Below are 14,763 nucleotides of genomic sequence, written 5' to 3' on the forward strand. Positions count from 1 at the left end.
CCCATCAACGCCCTCATCAAGCAGCTGGCATTTTGTGCTGCCACTGAGAGCTGCTCCTGCACCCAAGTGGTTGAAGCCAGGAATCTCTTCCGTGGCAGAGACAGACAGTGAATCTGGCAGTGTATGATTGGTGACTGGGCAGGTACGCCACAGGTACGTGGAGCTGGAGAAGGGATTTCTTAGAGTTTCTTGACGAAGGTCATATAAAATTTTCATGGATTTGGTTGTATTCAAGGGACACTGCAGCATGCGTGTAGGTCCCAGATGATAACGCTGATCATCCACCTCTGCAACAAGTGAGAAAAAGCCTTCAAAAATTCAGGTTGGTAAGACTCAGATTTAATACATTCTGCAAAATGCACTCCTCTTTACATGAAACAGATTCAAAACATTAGCAGCAGTTTATGCTGAAGAAATGGCTGAACACTGTGGACGAATTACAGAATATGGAGCAATGCACATCCTACATCAACCACACTTAGCATGGTCGAGCACAGCAGCCCTAGCGGATCCATCACCCTCCACTCAACAGAGCCACAAACACGTTTTTACTGACAGAAACATTCATCCGCAACATTCCTAAGATCTATTGGCGCTTGCAAGTTACAGGATTTTCCTGAGAGGAGTAGGAACTGGTATGTGCCTGCATTTGACAATGTTATTTAAAGTCCAAGATAGGTTACAGATAACTTAAAAATCTCCCTGAAAAAATAATCCTCTTTCTGGAGGTGCTTATATCTATTATACAGCCATGCAACTCGATGGCCCAAGAAATTACTTTCTACAAATGGTTTTATTTTAAAAATAGCTTTTTAATATGTATTTCAAAGGCTTATTTACAGTAAATACAGTTATTAACTCTGTTAGGTACATGGGCAGATGTGCAGATCAGCACACACATGTAGCTCTCAGGTTAATGTTATTTTTAGCTGCATATATAGTTCCAAAATCCAAGATTTGTCCCAGTTGACATGGCTCGAACAGGTGTAACTGGAACAAAAACGTGTTACAGATCAGAACATCAAAAGTATTCACCAGTTCTGTGTCCACACTTAACAAGCCTTCCTTCTAACAATTTACACTGTACGTATATCACTGTAATGCATGAGCATCTGACAAAGGCTTCCATCAAAGATTAGCAGATTCTCTTAACTAGGTGAAACTTGATACACTAAACTCTGTAGAAGCATTTACTTTTCATCATGTTTAAAAAATGAAATACAGCATGTCTTGGCTGCCTTTCAAGTGCCAAATTCAAACCCCAGTGCATGTACCCAGCTCCCATAAAAAGCAGTGAGAGATGCAAGAGACTGTCCATTTGGCCTTCACTAAGTGAAATGAAATACAGAAAAGGAAAAAAAAAAAGGAGAAAAAAGCACAGATTTCACTACAGGTCACACAGCAACAGAGCCAGAGGTCGAACTCAGGAACCCAAACTACCTCCCCACATGCTTCTGACTACATTCACTGTGGGGAATTAGGGCAAACTGGGGAAGATGATGAAGCAGTGACATTATAGTGGGTCAAAAGTAGACAATATAGGAAGAGAGGGGAGAAAAAAATAGAAAACTGAGAATAACAGATGAAAAATACTGAAAGCTACCATCAGAAAGGAAGTAAGATGATGTGATGCAACAGCGAGCATAAAAACAAAAGAAGATGCACTGATGAGAGGCATTTTTCAGGCATGTTAATAGCTGATTGTCAAAATATTTTCAGAAAATACACGGACACAATGTTTGCCTCCAGTGGGTGTATCTACTACTGCATACAATGCCTGGGTGGTACGCTGATGTTGAGGGAAGACAACTCTTCTCTTTACTCCTCAGCCCTCCTAGCCCCTAATCACAATTGCAGCTGCCTCAAAAATACTATCACAGAGCATTAGTTATTGACTGCACTTGGCAAAACCCAAAAGGCAGCTGTGATCTTGCCCTCAGAATTTTAAATAATTACTTTAAATTCATATTTAAAGTCATATAAAGACTTGAGACTCGCCACAGGGCTGACTCTTCAAAAATACACTGACAAAATTCACCCTTCCAAGGGCACCAGGACAGATGGACCTACAAAGCAGAGAGATGAATCCCACGCCCTTGTCCTACAACAGCTCAACATCAGCACTGATGAAATCAGAAGGAAAATGCACACAGAAAAGGCTGCTTTGGTTTTTCATCCCCCAGTATCCAAGCTTTTTGCATTCCCCTTCCCAGCCCCAGTCTTGGAAACAACTGTCCACACCCTCCATCACTTGATAACTACAGCCAGCTACAGGGATCAGCATCCCTGGAGGACTGCATTTCCCGAGGAGGGTGAAAGAAGCAGAGAAGGAGCATCATGAGCTGCGGCCACAGATCTGCTCAATGTGGTAGATCTCCTTGGGACAGTCAGCAGACAAGATGAGAGGCACATCGTCTGTTATCACAACATCATCCTCAATGCGCACACCAATGCCACGAAACCTCTCTGGGGCACCCACGTCATCCTCAGGGATGTAAATGCCTGAAAGAAGGAAGGGAATTAAAACACACAACACTCTCCATAACAACACCGTTCCCTTATTGCACCACCATGAAAGCAGGATTGGATTTTCAGCAGCATAACATGAGTTTGATCCTGAAAATTTTTAATAAGGAAAACTACTCTCTTTCCCCTCACTCATGGCAGTTGGTGGGAAACAAAGTGTCCCTCAGTGCCTACAGACACTAGCATGGTAATCAAAACTTCCACAAGTACAGCTGGCCTTTCTGCACTCCTTGCTCTCAATGCCATGTTCACAATGATGACTTTAACAATGTTCTGAATAGAGAGAGAGCGAGCTAAGCTTTAAATATCAATTTCCAGCTGACAGCTCCAAATCCAGTGACAAGCAGAAAGAAAGATTCATCCCGAAATGCCTAATTTGCAAAGCTAAGTTGTGAATGCCTGTAATTGCAGACTGCAATGCTTGAGACTTCCACTACCAGTGACTGGTAGTAGTGTAGTCACAGTAAAATAAAACACAGCACAAGTGAATTGACCCTGCTTCTCTGCACCATGCTCCATCATTATCAAGAGTTTACTCCCACAATTTGTTACCTTGGCTGTGTTTGGGAGGGAAATAGGGTTTTCTAATACTGTAATGACTTTGGGAGGGGAATAACTTAAGGTTTTTCAATACTGTAATAATTTTCAGCTTCACCAGGAAGGACCTGAATGCTCTGGTCCGAGGGACCAAGTAACTACTGAAAGCAAGACCGTTATCCTCAGTGCTGCATGCTTTTGTCCACAACTGACTACGTATCTTTTTACCTGGTTCAATTGTTATCACCATGCCTGGCTGGAGTGGGAGCGATCGGGACATATCTGGGGTATCATGAACATCCATGCCCAAGTAATGGCCCACATGATGTGGGCAGTACTTTCGAACAGCCTAGCAGAAGACAAAGCAAGTGTCACAGAGGCAGTTAAACACAGCCCAACCTCTTGTTCCAATACAAAAGAAGGGGAGAAGAGACATAATAATGTGCTTAACTAGCAATCTTACTGCCGTGACTATGTCACCAGGGGCTGTCTTCCGTTTACCAGAACAGGACGGCCCTCAAAACCAACGAGTACCAGGTGCCTATTATGAGCATATTGCTGACTGCCTTTCTCCCTTACTGAAAAGAACAGCCCAAGCCCATCACCACCTCAGCAAGCCAGGCAAGACTTCAGTCTTCGGCTCACTGAGCTTTGCTGTCCCAACCCTTTCATCCCTTAAACATCCAAGCCCTGCATTGTTCCCATCAGCAGACCCTGACAACCGGCAGCAGCTGATACAGCTGCTATGTGATGTGGCAAAGAGGTCTTCTATGCACAACAGAGTGGATGCGGTGCCGATTTCACTCAGGAGCTACAGCAGGATTTTAATGCACTTCTACAGGGCACTGAGACCAGCTCCCCCTGCATCATCCTAATCCCCCTCCCGCCAGAGAGTAGCTTCTTGACAGGAAGAATCAAGGAGCTAATTCTCCACGGCCCCACGCTCCTCACATTCACTGGGGAGTGAGCTGCAGATAGATGCTGCTCTCATCTGGCTGTGCTGCCGCCTGCTGAGAGAAACTGGCACGATAGCCTGTGTTCACAGGCGAGAACTTGTGCTGTTACTGCACTGACACTGTAGGACAATTAAATCTGGCAGAAATCTGTCCTGCTTCCAAAGGGATAGTTCTGTCACGTGGTTCCGCCATCTTTTCTTGTATTGGCATCAGCAATCATGCAGGTTTGCAGTAAGCGGGACTGGATAAACTTCTCTAACTGCAAACCAATCTTATTTTATCTGTAGGTTTAACTCTAAGGCAGACACAAAATGGTGCAGAAGAGGCAGCAGGTGGAATGACTAAGAAGGACGGGCTGCACCTTTCAGTGGCAGCTTTATGCTATGTTAAACAGATCACAAAACTATGTCTAACTGCTCCCAGCCAGCCCTGGACCAGAATTTTGTGTTAGTGCAAACATCTCTCTAGGTCCCTTCAGACTGTCTGTACTCTACAGCTGCAACTACACCCAGTAGTGCAGACCAACAGGAATGGATCTACAGAGTGAAATAGTAAGTGTTGAGGAACACATATTCACACTACGGTCATATAAGACTGAAGGGTTAACTTCAGACCAAATTGTGCGCTGAATGGTTGAAACACATCTTCAGGTTTAGCCTTGCCTGACAGATATCCAGCCCTGTGCTGAGACCAGCCCACATGAATTAAAGCATAATGAACGGGGACAATCAGAAGATTAATCTCAAAAGCACTTTTCTGAGCCAAACTAAAGCCACTATCATAACCCAAGGAGAAAACAGTCAGGCCTGGTGGGGGAAGCTGGAGGAAAAGAAACTTCAAGTACCTTGAAGAAGTGGCTCTCAGTGATGCTGCTTGTTAGGATCCCCAGCTCTTTCAGCTTCTGTCCAATGAGGCTCAGCATGAGGCTGTAGATATTTTCTAGACTCATGCCTGGAGAGCAGAGGCTCAGGCAGGACTTCTGGATATCCAGGACAGCCTGGTATAGTTCTGCTTGGGGTTTGGTGAACCTGAAAACCATTGAGAAGAGGAACAAAGGACATTTCTCACAGTTAAACTTCCACCTAGAACCTATTTTGGGGGCAGATTCCGTTCAATGTTAGAGCAGGGAAAGTGAGAAAGGAAAGCAACTGCTCCTTATATGAAATGCCATACAAGGCACCGCAACATGCCCTTCAGTGCACTGGGTAGAGGCAGCATTTCTCAGCTGACAACCTAACCCCAAAGCAAAGCAAGGCAAAGTTACTGCAGGAAAAATAATGCACTTGAGCCAAAATATACAAGAATCAAACACACAACCATAGGGACACGACGCCAGCAAATTCAAAACTGACAGACCCATGTACAGGTCAACTAAACTCCTGTTTTCTTACACACAGCCAGAGTCAGCCACAGCTGAATGCACAAAAGCCCTCTCTGCACTTTAAGCATCCTGTAACAGCTGAAAATAGCAGTAATCACACATATTCATGCAGTAATTAATGAGGCAGTAGGGAATACAGCTTCTCATGCTGAAAGATTAGTTTATATAATTTGATTACTCTGAAGAACCACAGAATGGGACATGTTAAAACTACTCAAATGGAGATTAAACACACATACACTCAATCCATCAATTATTTAAGAGCTTCTCAAAGTTCTTCAAAACAGCCTTATTGCAGCATACCTTCCATTGACAGGCCAGGTACGTGTGATGTCACTTACGTAGCAGGAAGACTCACATCCACCATCTAGCAAGACCAGTTCACCATCCTGGAGAATAATAAGAAAAAATGCCCTGTGGGTCAGTCTGGCTATTAACAGAATTGATTTTTCTGTCTGAGAGCAGGAAAGGAGATTATGTATTTATTTTTGCAAAGCAGATGCAGAGATGTGAATTCCTTTTGCAGAACAACACCCCAGGTGCTACTGGTTATAAATAGGCTATTCCAGTTGGATAGTTTCTCTGCAAGGTGGTCTCTGACTGTTATGCTTATCTACCACCTAACTCTTAAGACACTGATTTGCAAACACTCTGGAGTGAAAAAAGACATTTTTCTTAACTATTCTGTGCTCTGAGACTCAGTCCCATACACACCTGGATCGCTTACTCCAGCGAATTACACCAGTGACTCCTTTCACCAGAAGTTCTCTGCTAGTGACTGAGACAGAAGTGCTTTGCAACAAAAACAGATTTCTGAGCTCCCCACAAGATCACTAACAGCTAAAGATTTAGCTTTGTCACAAGGTAGGAGGACCCAGCAAAATCACTTCCCTGACAGTGCACTACTGAATAGCTTGTATCATCTCCCCTGTTCTCTTCTGGGACTTTCCTGACCGCTCTAAGATATGCCTCTGAATCTATCTGGTGATGAAAAAAAAAAACTCTTGGAGATGTGAACCTCCCATTCACTTCAGCAAAACTGTTCCATGTCAATTAAATCACTGACTGCACATCTTCCAAAAAGCAACATAAAGAAGACAAAGGGCCAGGAACAAAATCACTGTCTTGCTTTCCCTCATTTAAGGGGCTAACAACAAATAGAGCAGTGAGATCTATAAAAAGTTTGGATTAAATTCTCTATGGATTTACGCTACATGTAATCCAAGGCCTTTTATAGAGGTTCAGTCCACAGATCTGTGACTGTGCCAGCAGCCATGATGTGGAATGACAATGAATAATTCTAGCGCATTAAGGGAAAAAAATAAGGAGCAGAATTCCACTGCTAGCACTACTTCCAGTGCTAGCTACTATCGTTGTGTACAGTTAAGTGCCACGAACACTTACACAGTAGATAAACTAGCAGTGAGCAGATCTCACTATTCTGCTGAACAGACAGGCCATTAACTATCCATTTAAATTGTATTTTTAAATTTTTCAGAATAGCTGGTTCAATTCTTTAAGTAAAATAGGAAATTATAGCATCTGCCCTCTTCCAAGCCATTAACCAAGCTAAGTAACAATTTATTGGCTAAGGGAATTCAGCCTGTGGTTTGATTGTCCAGTAAGTGCCTTATGTCATGCATCTTGTCCTCCTTCTTTGAAGCTGAGTCCACTAAGTGTCAGACTGCATGAAGTCTACATGAGGCCATAAGCAGCCTTCAGATACCTTCCATATCAGACACTTTGTTAGACTATTTGGCAACAAGATCTGTAGGAAGTAGCACATAAAGGAAAAGAAAGAGTCAAGTTTACAGGTTTAACCTCCTACTTAACAGATTTGAAATAAAACAAGTGACAGTCGTTTAACTGAACAACTTTAACAGAAGCAACTATAGTTACATGAGCACGCCTGACCTTGGATGACAGTACAACAAAGAAGGCTTCCTTCTGCCAAAAGCAGCCTGTCATATCTTTTGTATGTCTGTCTCTGCAGATCATTTCAAGGTCTGCTAGCATGCCAGCTTCAAGAAAAGACAATGCTAGTGGGAAAGTTTCACCCTGCATTAAGAGAGGAAAAACATGCTCCTCTGAAAAGTGAATCGTGAGTAGAGCAGTGGGGAATGCTGCTCCTGAAAATACTTATCTGGATCTAAAGGCGTATTGTCAGGAAAGCTGGAGAGGGTTCAATTCAACAATGCAAATTTTCAGAACACAAGAAGACACGTTAATTTACCTACAGCCATTTAATGCGCCTCTCAACATTTAACGCTGATCCTTTCCCTCCTTGTTCCCCTTCCCTGCTTTGCTGGCCTACATGGAGTCCAAAATGCTTTTCAGCTTCACCAGAGCAGGAATGCGCTATTGCACCTTAGGTTGCAAAGCAAGGCCAAGCAATGCAAGCGACAGCAGAAGACGCCCCACGGTACCTTCTCTGTGCCTGGTGCAGCAGTCCCTCTTTTGAGGTTAGCAACCCACCCAGCACTGCACACTGTTGCACACGGTGTGGCAGCAGACAAGCTCACTAAATGAAGTTATTTGCAAGCTTGTTTGTAAGTCCTTCCACTGTTCATAAAACACTTGCAGCAAGTGCAAAGGGGAGAGAAAGAGACTAAACGGAGTGAAGTTAATCTGTCACTAACAGTAAAACTAACCAGGGCAGGATTTCTTTCCCTTGCTCACTTGAAAATATATATTTAAGTGTTTTGATTTGATCAGTCAAAACAAAGAGTGGCCAGGGGACACATATGGGGACAGTGTGTCACAGCACTGCATTTTAAGTTAGTAGAGAGCACATGGTTTACCTTGATGAGCTGATTGTTCTTCACATAGTGCAAAGTGTTTGATCTGTTGCCACCAGCAACAACAGGGGGGTATGCCAAGATGTCAGCACCACGAGCCCGGCACTCGAATTCAAACTGGAATACCAATTCAAAAAGGAGACTGTTAATACTGATTCAGGTGACTAACTGCCCTGGGGCTATTATAATTCATGTCCTACAACTGTTCTCTTAATTTGTACAATACAAAGTGAAACTGTAAAGTGAGTTCACTAAACAAAAGCAGCCTTGAAGTTTTTCCAAGAACAATGGAGAAAAAGAATACAGAACTATCCACTTTCAAGAGAGTGTTTTAAGCCTGCCTCTGGTCTCATGGAAGCTGTTTCTGGTGCAAGCTGTTCAATGCTGTATCTATCATTCATTACGTTGTCATAAATCCAGGTGAGGATTTGTTCTTATATAAAGTAATGCTCTTAGTTGCCATACGACATTGCGAGTTTTCAAAGATCCTAAATATTGGCATGACAACAGTCATGTTTTGTTACCATCTTTTAAAATTATGAAGTACCAGCATATTTACAGCAGAATCTATTTTCATGACTCTGTTGAACTAAGGTTTGAAAGCATGCACTACTATGACGTCCGAGGGAAAACGTAAAAAAATAAAGCACTGTCAGCCTCAAGACCTTCACCTTTCTTGAGTGATGAAGCTGATGAAAGCATGGAAATGAATAAACTTACATCTATAAAGGCCATCTATACCCTCAACATATTAATAACCTGTCTTTTCTGTAATCAACAAAACCACATGGGACAGAACACCCCAGGATGCCTACATGACCGAAAATAGGTTTTATGGTCCTGATCTGGAGTGAAAAATTGATCTGTAAAATATACTTTAATTAAAATAATTTTCTTTAGAAGTCAGTACTGCTTCTCAGTGCCATGTCAGCACAGATCCATCCATGTCATAACAAAGGGTCAAATCCTGCTGATGTTTCTCAAACAGGCATCTCACTGCAATTCCTGACAAAATTCCTTACTAAATGTGCAGGCCAATTTGTCTTTATTTTGTAACTGAGAGGCTTTACAAACAGGTGTTATAACTACTGAAATTCTGTAGAATAGAATTGTGTTATAGAATAAAGTAATACTGTATCTCTGATTGTTTAGCAGGTCTACTGAAATCCAAAAGGGAAGCACACCAGAAATGGAGAAGTGGAGGATTATCCACCGAGAACTACAAGGGCATAGCCAGAGAGTGCAGAGACGCAGTCAGAAAAGCAAAAGCCCAATTTGAATTGAAACTGGCTGTAGAGATAAAAAATAACAAGAAAGGTTTCTTCAGACATGTCAACCACAAGCAGAAAAACAAGGAAAACGTAGGCCCACTGTTAAACAGAAAAGGAGAATCAATCACCAATGATGCAGAAAAGGCAGAGGTCCTCAACACCTTCTTCACCTCGGTCTTTACCAGCACTGTAGGGTCCCAGGCTTTGGGAACAAAATTGCCAATTGAACCAAACACCAACCCACCATCGGTGAAGGAAGAGTTAGTACATGAACTACTATAGGAGCTTGACCCCACAAATCAATGGGCCCTGATGCCATCCACCCGAGGGTGTTGAGAGAGCTTGCTGACATCATCGCGAGGCCACTCTCCATAATCTCTGAGAAGTCATGGAGGACGGGGGATGTCCCAGAGGACTGGAGGAAGGCAAATGTTACCCCTATCTACAAGAAGAGCTCAAGGGAGGATCTGGGTAACTATAGGCCCATCAGCCTTACTTCAATCCCTGGGCAAGTTATGGAACGAATCCTCCTGGAGGCCATCACAAGTCAATTGAAGGATGTGATTGGGAAAAGCCAACATGGCTTCACTAAAGGCAGATTGTGCTTGACAAACCTGGTGGCCTTCTATGACAAAGTGACTTGCCTGGTTGACATGGGGCGGGCGGTGGACATTGTTTACCTGGACTTCTCCAAGGCCTTTGATACAGTCCCCCATAGTCTCCTCCTGGAGAAATCGATGTGTTATGGCCTAGACAAGTGGTCTGTGCAGTGGGTGGGGAACTGGCTGACAGGCCGCACCCAAAGGGTGGTGATTAATAGCTCCAAGTGGCAACCTGTCACAAGTGGAGTCCCCCAGGGATTGATATTGGGCCCAATGTTCTTCAACATCTTTATAAGTGATCTGGATAACGGCATCAAGTGTAGCTTGATGAAGTTTGCTGATGACACCAAGTTGAGTGGGGAAGTAGACACTCCAGAAGGGAGAGTTGCTCTGCAGGAAGATCTGGATAGGCTGGAGGAGTGGGCCAGCAAGAACCTTATGAAGTTCAATAAGGAAAAGTGTAAGATCATGCACCTGGGAAAACATAATCCAGGAGTGCAGTACAGACTGGGATCCACCTGGCTGGAGAGTAGCTGGTGGACAGAAAGCTCAACATGAGCGAACAGTGTGCTGCTGCGGCCAAGCAGGCCAACAGGATGCTGGGTTGCATCAAAAAGGGCACTGCCAGCAGAGAGAAAGAAGTCATTATCCCACTCTACTCAGCGCTTGTCAGGCCACACCTGGAGTACTGTGTACAGTTCTGGTCCCCGCTGTACAAAAAGGATGTGGACAGGCTGGAAGGGTCCAGAGAAGGGCCACCAAGATGATCAAAGGACTGGGAAGCCTGCCATATGAGGATAGGCTGGGAGAACTGGGTTTGTTCAGCCTTGAGAAAAGAAGGCTCGGGGGGATCTCATCACTGTGTACCAGTACTTAAGGGGTAGTTACAAAGAAGATGGGGCCTCCCTTTTTACACAGAGTGACATGGAGAGGACAAGGGGGAATGGACACAAATTGCTCTTGGGGAGATTCCGATTGACACCAGAGGGAAATTTTTGACACTGAGGACAGTCAACCAGGGAAGCGGTTGACTTGGCCATGCTGGACACCTTCAAGAGTTGTCTGGAAAGGGTGCTGGGCCATCTTGTCTAGACTGTGCTCTTCCTAGAAAGGTTGGAATAGATGATCCCTGAGGTCCCTTCCAACCTGTGATTCTGTGATTCTGTTTTGTATTTAAATACAGTAGAAAAGACATCAACAGCAGATAAGCTTAGACAACCACTATGTTCCTTCAATAAGGTTACGGGAAGCACAGCTGAAGAATTCCTCACACTGACTTTTCTGCATGTCCTAGGAACCACAAGAGTTGGGTGAAGGAGAAATGTGCTACAGTGGGAGGCATATTATAGAGAGATCTGACATTTCTATTTTCCTGGAAGGATAAACAACATCCACCCCTTCTATCTCACCTCCAACCACGAAGTACTCACCTTTGCATACAGAAAGGCTTCATCCACTGGGGATTTGCTGGCAAACATTGTCTCTGTGAAAGCCTATGAAAAAGAAGGGTCTTTCAGTTAGCAAAGGAGCCTGAACTTGAGGGAAGTTTGTTTTTTTTTTTACCTGCTGTCTTCTGAGGAATGCCTAAAATCAGCCGGCCAAGAACACAGGAACCAGAGGCAGCTGAAAATGCAGAGTGCTGTCAAGACTAGAACCCATTAAGCTCTGTTCCCCATGAAACTGTATTTAGGTGCTGATTGACTCCAGTTTTTGAAAAAGGATTAGATGATTGAAGCTGATCCCATGGGTTGGCATTTTAGGAGTTGTTGCACCTATGGATTCTCTCACGCATAATAGGAGTGCCTTACGCAGCTTTTCCTTCAGAGAAGGACAAGCTGTACCTCTCCTTTCTATGTGGCTATCTATTTTAAAAATATTTACAGAAACATAATCGCATTTGAGGTATCTGTCAGATTTGTTTAAAATTGGCCAAGGAGTTCAAAAGGTATCTGAGGGAGAAGGGGGAATATGGAGACATATACAGGCAATGTGTTCACAAAAATCCTGTTTCCTCAAAATCAACAAGATAAACAGGAAAGAAAATGGTGTGGGGAAGGAGGGAAGCTGGGAAGAGCATGAAGAGGCTACCCCTGTTGCTGAGTAGATATTGCTTTTAAACAAAGTCTAACAGCTACTGGCTTGTCATTGCTGGAGTTACGCTAACTGAGAGAAGCAGGTAGTCCAAGCAATATTCCTGTTTCTCCTTGACATGTGGAGGGAGCTGAGCCCAGCTGATGGTTGAGACACAGCAGTTCAGTAACAGATTAGACCAAAGCTGTCCTTCCAACCCATGTCACCCCGTCAACAGCCCTCTCCCCTTTCTTCTTAAAGGAATGCACCAGTTCATTTGGAGAGCACGTGATCCCATACCTCTGCTGTCACCCGTCCAGCTATCTTCATCCTTTCAATCTCTGCAGGAGATTTGATCAGACGAAGGTTTTGCACTAGATGTCGGATGCCCTGGATGTGGTTTTTGTTCCGAGCTTTTATCTCAGCCAGGGCCTGCATGTAGTCAGAGTGCAGCTCTGTATGCACTGGTTTCGTCAAGTCGTACCAAACAATGTTTGACTCTCCTGGAATACAAAACAAAAGCTGACACAGACAAAAATAAATGTAGAAATGTCCTCCCCGTACCAAACACACTCAAGTCCCCCTAAACTAGACCTGTTCCTATATTTGAGAAATTAATTTCCTCTGAATCTGCATTTACAGACCATATAGACACTTTCACTGTCACAAGATACTAGCTATCTCTTCAAAATCTGGAAGGATACCAATTCATAGCTTGTAGATTTGACAAATCCCCACTTCTGTGCAAATATTGGGTTTTACAATCATCACTGAATATATGTATCTTGCCCAGATCCACTCAGTGTTTGCATATTGAAGTTGCACTTGTGTAAGCTATGTAGCCATTACACTGCAGTGGTGCATGTTCTGAGTCATTCTCTCATTTTGCCCGTCCCCCCTGATGCTGTAAAGCAATCTACCTTTCACCCATCGCATGGAATCAGGGTCATTATCAACTACATTTCACAAGATTTTTGGGGAACAACTGCTTTTGTCAGCCATTAAGAGGTGAATTTACTGAGGACAAATATATTTACCTATGTGGAAATGTATTTAAAACATCAGAATTAGCACCCACATTCTCCCCACTGGAGCATTTTAAATGGGAACGAGTAGAAAAGCCATGCTGAGTCACAGCTAATGCCTACCTGGGCTGTCCTCCTTTGGTGACAGCAGCCATTAGCAGGTGCTTACAAAAAGTCTCTAAGAAACTGGGCATTTATGAAAGAGTATTTCCCTCAGCACATCCTCCCCACTTCTGGTTCCTTCATTTCAAGGCTTCATCTTCATAACAGTGATTAACTGCTTTTCATGGACCTCTCCCCCACAGAATTAAAAACTTTTGAATCCATTATTACTTTTGACATTCCAAACCTTTCATGAATGATCTACAACTCAAACCTTAAAAGGTGTCAAAATGTGCCATGTGATAATTTCATTCAGCATTCCCTTTGTTTGTAAATTATGAAAAATAGCAACTAATCATTCCTACACATCCTCTCTGTGCTTTCCATAACCATACAGACCCCTTATGCCTTACCTTCTGTTTTCTCCTTTTCAAACTGAGCACATTTGTCCAGCATGTGTATCACACACACTCCATATTTTTGATCATCCTTGTTGCCCTTTCTGTGACTTTTCCATTTCCAATATATCCTTTTTTGAAACAAAACAACTAGAACCCAAGACGGCATTTAAGACTCCAGAATTCACTCTGTTTATGTGTGTTATCCGACATGCACTTGCCCTTTTTATATTGTCATAAGCCTTCAGCTTCATTTTATAACGCATTCACCCTGGATTATAAGTATTGAGGCTACATGCCTCAATATGTGTGACTAAAACAGTCACACAGCTTGCGATGCTCTCTTGCATATCCTGTTCCTTATGTTTCACAGATGTGCACACTGGCATTTACAGGGGTACACAAGAAATTCAGAGGGGAGGAAAAACTATTATCTTCAAAACCACATTTCCACAAGTGACCCTCAAGAAGCTAACAAGAACTTCCAACTGCCTTTGTCTTACTGTCATACCCCCTGCACCTCCCCAAGTTCATGACAGTCTTGAATTGTTGTCACAGACCACCTTCCAAACCCATACCATTCAGACCCTGCAAACCACATCTCATCTCATTCCCCCTCCACTTTTTGTTACCTTTCAGCTTGGCCACCAAGTGCCTGAACTCATCGATGGTGTAAGCTTCATCTACTCCTGTGAGAGCAATTGCCCCATCCGTGCCTGATCTGGGTCCGTCCCACAGCTCTCGGTTTGGATCCCTCCGGGGCACAAAAAGTATGGATTTGTGGGAGGGCAGTGCTTTGCCAGGAATGCTCTGCAGCACCAGGATGCTGTCAGGCTCCTGGAACCCACAGAGGTACAGGAAGTTAGTGTCCTGGTGGAAAACGTAGGGGATGTCATTGCTCATGTAGTATGTGGGGTTGGATAGGAGAATCACTGTGTGATCCAATCCATCCCAGCCACAGGCTTCTTTCTGGATCAATGCCATCAGTTTGTGTCGGCGAAGAGCATATTCCACCTGTGACAAGCCTGGGGTTACCTCTCCTATGAATACAAAACAAATCAGATCAAGAAATTCAAGGCATTTGTGATATTTTACTA

At 43.5% G+C, this 14,763-nt stretch overlaps 1 protein-coding gene and 1 long non-coding RNA gene across 3 annotated transcripts in view; one reads left to right on the forward strand and one right to left on the reverse strand.

Moving 5' to 3' along the window:
- LOC135313837 (uncharacterized) overlaps nt 1-14,763 on the forward strand; it is a 17,298-nt gene continuing 2,535 nt past the window's right edge. The window contains exon 1 of the long non-coding RNA XR_010373330.1: nt 1-153. This is a non-coding gene — a long non-coding RNA (uncharacterized LOC135313837). The remainder of the gene's footprint in view (nt 154-14,763) is intronic.
- The window catches only part of XPNPEP3 (X-prolyl aminopeptidase 3), an 18,680-nt gene continuing 4,708 nt past the window's right edge, over nt 792-14,763 (reverse strand). For both annotated transcript variants that reach the window (XM_064453885.1, XM_064453893.1), the window contains exons 3-10: nt 14,299-14,706; nt 12,442-12,644; nt 11,502-11,564; nt 8,202-8,315; nt 5,704-5,789; nt 4,864-5,047; nt 3,292-3,412; nt 792-2,502 (exon numbers count right to left, since the gene is read on the reverse strand). In XM_064453885.1, the coding sequence (XP_064309955.1) occupies nt 2,336-2,502; nt 3,292-3,412; nt 4,864-5,047; nt 5,704-5,789; nt 8,202-8,315; nt 11,502-11,564; nt 12,442-12,644; nt 14,299-14,706 (1,346 nt within the window). In that variant the 3' untranslated portion in view covers nt 792-2,335. The remainder of the gene's footprint in view (nt 2,503-3,291; nt 3,413-4,863; nt 5,048-5,703; nt 5,790-8,201; nt 8,316-11,501; nt 11,565-12,441; nt 12,645-14,298; nt 14,707-14,763) is intronic.

Source organism: Phalacrocorax carbo, chromosome 1 (genome assembly GCF_963921805.1).
Source record: "Phalacrocorax carbo chromosome 1, bPhaCar2.1, whole genome shotgun sequence".
Lineage (NCBI taxonomy): Eukaryota > Metazoa > Chordata > Aves > Suliformes > Phalacrocoracidae > Phalacrocorax > Phalacrocorax carbo.